The sequence below is a fragment of the Nanorana parkeri genome, unplaced genomic scaffold (genome assembly GCF_000935625.1).
Source record: "Nanorana parkeri isolate BGI_ZX_2015 unplaced genomic scaffold, ASM93562v1 scaffold416, whole genome shotgun sequence".
NCBI classification, from domain to species: Eukaryota; Metazoa; Chordata; class Amphibia; order Anura; family Dicroglossidae; genus Nanorana; species Nanorana parkeri.
The window spans coordinates 52,805-58,524 of record NW_017306684.1 but is presented as its reverse complement, the minus strand read 5'-3'; the positions used below and the strand labels follow the sequence as shown (position 1 = coordinate 58,524).

The following is a 5,720-nucleotide window of genomic DNA, read 5'->3' as shown; positions in this document are numbered from 1 at the left end:
GTCCCACCTCATTAAAAGGAAGACATTTTTTATATAAAAACCTTTCCATTTTCATTACATTCTTTATTTCAGACCCAGAAAGGTCATCACCGGGTCTCAAATATTACTAGTTATGCAAATAGCAAAACGCCTTGATAGGTGGGTGTCAGTCTGGAGGAGGCGGTCTTCCTAGCCAGGCTGAATTTGCATGCAGACCACCGCAGGTAACGCAGACATGTGATGCTAAGCCTCTATGTATGAAAGGGGCGGGGCCAGGGACAGTCAGGCTGGGGAGGAGAGCATTAGATGATGCTGGATTTCCTCCAGCCAGGAAATGAGACGGAGCTCTCTCTGACTTGCTGCAGCTTCTAATGTACATTGTGAGAAGCTCCCAGACAGCAGAGACATCAGAGGAAGCAATTTCAGTCAGAGTTCAGCTTTAATTTTTATAAACAGGCTACCAAACAAGTTCTACATCTGCTGGCAAGTAGGATCGTTGCACCATATTCCCATTATCCCACACATGGACAGGGGGGGGGAAAAGGGAGGACAGAGGGAGGGCAACTCGCAGAGGTTCGGTACTCACTGTAGTGTGCGACCAATAGGAGTAATCGAAGTTGAAGTTCTTTGGAGCATCTTTGGGCTGTTTTGGGTTGGAAATACCTACAAAGAGAAGGGGAAAGTCTTCATGAGATCACCGGCAATACAAGAGATCTCCACCACAGAACCTTGGATCCTGGACAATGGCGGCTCTATCACTGCCATGGACAGACCCATTTAGACCGGGGGGGTGGAGCCAATCTGTCCGATGCAGCAGCCAACAGACACAAGAAGCCATCATATGGGAGATTCCATCATCAGTCATGTTGTACAGACCGCTCAGCTGTCATCCAGATCCTCAGCTTCACCACCTGGCGAGTCAATGGCCTGGGAGAAGCAAGCAGAGCAGGGGGTGTGTTGACCCGTCACTGGCTGCATGCTTGTACCCGCTCCCTACCCGCTCAGTGACCCGGGTAGGGAGAAAGGATCGGGATGACACTCCTGGAGCCGGAGTGTTCAAAATCAACTCAGTAAAAGCTCCTGAAACATCCAAAAATAACTAAGCCTGAGAAGGAAGCTTCCTCACATGTGGTCGTGCCCTGCATCTGGATGACGCATTTGGAATCGTGGGCAAACTCCCGGGAGTTAAACGGACGCACGCGGACAGCGACTTTCACCGAGGCACCCGCCATCTTCACGCTCAGCCCGAACCGTCAGATCTGCAATAGAAAAGATGTAAAACAGGTTTAGTCCCGCGGAGGACCAACAACTCCGTAATACAAGAAACAAAATAATAAAAGTATAAAAAGAATAAATGAAAATACTAATAAAGAATAATATCACTCGGGTCACCTGCAGGTCCCTCTTCCCAGTCTTCAATGCTGCAAAATAGGTGCAACCCAATGCTGCTGCCACCTATGCGAGCGCAGGCCAGCCTTATGTCACACCCCCAGGGGGCGGTTCCTTGACACACAGTCCACAGGAAGTGGGTTAAATGATGCAGGGTGTCATATTCCCATATTACTTCAATGATTATCTGCACAGCATCTGCACAGTGTACAGAAGGGTTACAAACTCGTTCAGTTTACATTCCGATGTCCCTGTCCCATTCGGGAGATTCACCATCGTTTCCTGTCCTAGAGACACAACAGGAAGTGCAAGAAATTCTACTCTTGTACAGTTGTCACCGGAACCGATGCCTCTGCTGGAAGACGGAACCTCATCGCTTATTCTCCGTTACTGGCAAACAATGTGCACACGCATGTAACACATCGCAGAGGATTTCTATCAGTTATGGGGTCACCCTGTGATGGGGAGGAGCATCAGACACAGAAATCCGGTATATTATATGGTGGGCCGGTTCCCTAGTGATGGGATAGTGGTGTCACCTCCATACACAGCTTGAGTTGTTGTCTGCAGGTCCTCCCTGCTACGGTGTCACGCACACACAATGGTGTCAGCAAAGTACTGATGTGTGTCAGCTGATGGCAACCAGAGCCGGTGCAGTCATCCCGGCAGGAAGTCGTATTGTTTCCTCAGGGTGGGGTGACACGCAATTATTCTTTATTAATCCTGGACACTCCCGTCAGGATTGCTGAGATAAGCTCTCCTCCATGAGAACTTCCTTCCGCCCATCGGCCAGAACATTGGGACCAGAGAGATGGGGGGGAGGGAAGGCCCAGTGATGGACGGGGGGAGGGAAGGCCCAGTGATGGACGGGGGGAGGGAAGGCCCAGTGATGGACGGGGGGGAGGGAAGGCTCAGTGATGGACGGGGGAGGGAAGTCTGGCCCGTGTAGTCCGATCCAATAGAAGAGATCTTGGAGATCAGATTGCTGATAAAGTCCATGGTTCTGGTTCCTATAGGAAGATGTCTAAACACACAGAGCATCGCAGGTTGTTGTGTACGATCTCTCGCCACTTCCTACAATTAGCTCAGTGAAGTTTACGTTGCTGATGAGAAGAGGGGCCGCTGTCGAAAGCGACTGCACTGTATGTAATGGTTAGTTCACCATCTCCAACCCTCCTGAATGCACATGGCAGCAGAGGCCGCTAGAACTCTCACCTCCGAATGGAGAAACCATAAAAAGAAATACATCAAGAACGTATGGAATGGTCTCGGCACGGCCCAGATTTATTATACAAGCCTGTGCCAAGTCTGGAGTTACCCTTTAAGGAAAAGCCACAACCTCAGGAGGATAACAAAAGCCGTGTGATCCCCACTCTGTGCTCCCTTCTAACCAGTGCCCTCGTGAGACGTTCAAAGTCATCGTCCAGGGTCACCATCCGCTTCCGTGACTGAGGTGCTTGGCTCAAGACGGAGGAAATGCTTCTTCCTGCCTGCAGCAGACTGATCACTGGGCGAGGGGAGACTGAGGAAATTCTTGCTGCTGCCTGCAGCAGACTAATGGCATCATCTCAGACTAGACAAAAGTCAGTCTGGAGTTTAGGGACACTTTATAAAAAAGGATGTTTTCTATAAAATCAGGGCTGAGAAAATTAAAGATTCATTTCTCGATTAATCGTTAAACTTTTTGATCGATTAAAATTATTTTGATCGCTAATGAAAAACAAACACTCACCTCTACGCCGGCTTCCAGGAGTCCCGTCGGAGATGTTTACAGCACAGCAATGAAGTAATAAAATGAACTAGGATCACACTCATCCAGCACGTTATTATTCTGAGTTGCCCCACTCAAGCGGCGGCCATATTGAGTGGGGCACGTGAGATTAATAACGTGCTGGATTAGTGTGATCCTAGTTCATTTTATTACCTCAATGCTGTGCTGTATGTGTATAGGTCATTGCTGTGCTGTATGTGTATAGGTCAATGTAGTTGGATCTGTATGTGCGTTATAATTAATCCAAATTAATCGATTAAAAAACATTTTGATTAAACGAACATTTTAATGAGTACCAGCCCTACTATGAATATGATCCTGTTGGTGTATATTGTGCCAGGAATATAATTCAGTAAGTGGTACAATCAGTGAAAGTTGAAGGCGGAGAGGCACGAGGAGTTAAATCTGAGCCCGGGGAGGGATCGTCTGGCCCGGCCACCACCCCTCATCATGCCTTAGCTCGGAAAAATCCCAGGAATTTTCCTCCCCGCTCCGACACTTCCAGGAGGAGAAGCCGGACAATGAAGTGAGCGATGGAAGGCCGGGCTGTGTCCATGCCGAGCTCCCCCCGAGTGTGATGTACACACAGGCCGTCACCCAACATCCCTTCACACCTCCTCCCTGCGACTCCGCAAATAGGTCAACACAACGAATGTTTCATGTGGTTTCCCCAAATTCAACTGAAATTGCAACTTTTACCGTCACAGAACGAGTCAACCCAATGAAAGGAATCCCTCGCGAGAGCACAAACCTTACTTCTGAGACGGGAGGTTGAGTGAACCCCTCGAGTGACTGCAGGAGACCCGCAGCAAGACTTGGTGGCCCCGGGCCCTGAGGTCTGATCAATAAGGTGCGCAGTAACCGCAGAAGGTCTCCATGCCGGGGCTCCGAGACGCCACCATAATTGACCCAAAAGCACAAGAAGAGTCGCCTCCAATATGCTCCGATCTTATAAATAGGTTTTGGGATTCTGTCCTGTGGAGCGATGAAACGAAAGTGGAACGTTTCAGCCCCATGGATCAGCGGTGTGTCTGGAGGAAGAAGAATGAAGCTGAAAAGAAGACTCCTACTACAGGTAAGCATGGTGGTGATCGGCTCTGGGGCTGCTTTGCATCCTCAGGCACTGGAAATCTGCAGCTTGTGGAAGGCAAGATGGATTCATTGAAGAATCAGGAATCCGAGGAGAAAATGTCATGCCGTCTGAGGATGCTGAAGCTTGGGTGTGATTGGACCTTCCAACAGGACAAGGATCCCCAAAAAACCTCACTGGGCCTTCCAACAGGACAAGGATCCCCAGCAAACCTCACTGGGCCTTCCAACAGGACAAGGATCCCCAGCAAACCTCACTGGACCTTCCAACAGGACAAGAATCCCCAGCAAACCTCACTGGGCCTTCCAACAGGACAAGGATCCTCAACAAACCTCACTGGACCTTCCAACGGGACAAGGATCCCCGGAAAACTGCGCCGTGCCTTCCACGCGAAAAGGATCCCCGCGAAACCAAGCCTTCCCACGCGACAAGGATCCCCGGCAAACTGCGCCGGGCCTTCCCACGCGACAACGATCCCCGGCAAACCTCAGATTCCACCAAGGTTTGGCTGCAGAAGAAGTTCTGGAAGATCCTAAAGTGGCCATCACAGTCAACTGACTTGAACCCCATAGAAAAGCTCTGGTGAGACCTGAAGGAGGAGGTTGCAGCACACAAACCCAAGAATATTAGAGAACTGGAGGCCATTGCTCACGAGGAACGGGCTAAGATCCCTCAGGAACTGGCATCTGGCTATACATCTAATTTGCAGCCGGGCGTATCAGCAGGAGGCGCTCTACTAAGTTCTAAAGATGGCTGCCACGAAGGGGGGGGGGCATTCTGAGACCGCAGAAGTCATGAAAAGTTGCATTTTTAGTTGAATTTGGGGAAACCACTTGAAACGTTCCTTGTGTTGACCCATTTCTATTGCTTTTGTTTGATTTGTTCATTGCAAACAGGTCAAAGTCATGAACCTTAAAAGCTGGACGCCGGCTGTCATTTTTAAAGGCACCGCTGATAACAGAGAGGGACAAAAGACATATCGGCAGTATTGCTCTAGGGCAGGGGTCAGCAACCTTGGCAAGCCAGTCATTGTGGAACTACAAGTCCCATGAGGCATTGCAAGACTTGACACTTACAGGCATGACTACCAGAGGCATGATGGGATTTGCAGTTCCATCACAGCTAGAGTGCTTAAGTTGCCTGCCACTGCTCTAGGATAACAGGCTGTCTAGGCATCTAGGTCTCCGGTGCTCAATCTGCAGCCGTCTGGAAGCAATTTCTCTGACCGTCTCCTGTCCCGCGTCCGCAGTCTCTGACCGTCTCCTGTCCCGCGTCCGCAGTCTCTGACCGTCTCCTGTCCCGCGTCCGCGGTCTCTGACCGTCTCCTGTCCCGCGTCCGCGGTCTCTGACCATCTCCTGCACCGTGTCCGCGGTCTCTGACCATCTCCTGCACCGTGTCCGCGGTCTCTGACCATCTCCTGCACCGTGTCCGCGGTCTCTGACCATCTCCTGCACCGTGTCCGCGGTCTCCTGCAGCATAACAATCACTGA

The 5,720-nt window shown here is 50.4% G+C and overlaps 1 protein-coding gene across 3 annotated transcripts in view; it reads right to left on the bottom strand.

The window, feature by feature from the left end:
* The window catches only part of KIF1C (kinesin family member 1C), a 28,820-nt gene extending 27,586 nt beyond the window's left edge, over window positions 1-1,234 (bottom strand). For all 3 annotated transcript variants that reach the window (XM_018559834.1, XM_018559837.1, XM_018559835.1), the window contains exons 1-2: window positions 1,106-1,234; window positions 566-642 (exon numbers count right to left, since the gene is read on the bottom strand). In XM_018559834.1, coding sequence (XP_018415336.1) covers window positions 566-642; window positions 1,106-1,211 — 183 coding nt within the window. In that variant the 5' untranslated portion in view covers window positions 1,212-1,234. The remainder of the gene's footprint in view (window positions 1-565; window positions 643-1,105) is intronic.
* Window positions 1,235-5,720: the final 4,486 nt, after the last annotated feature.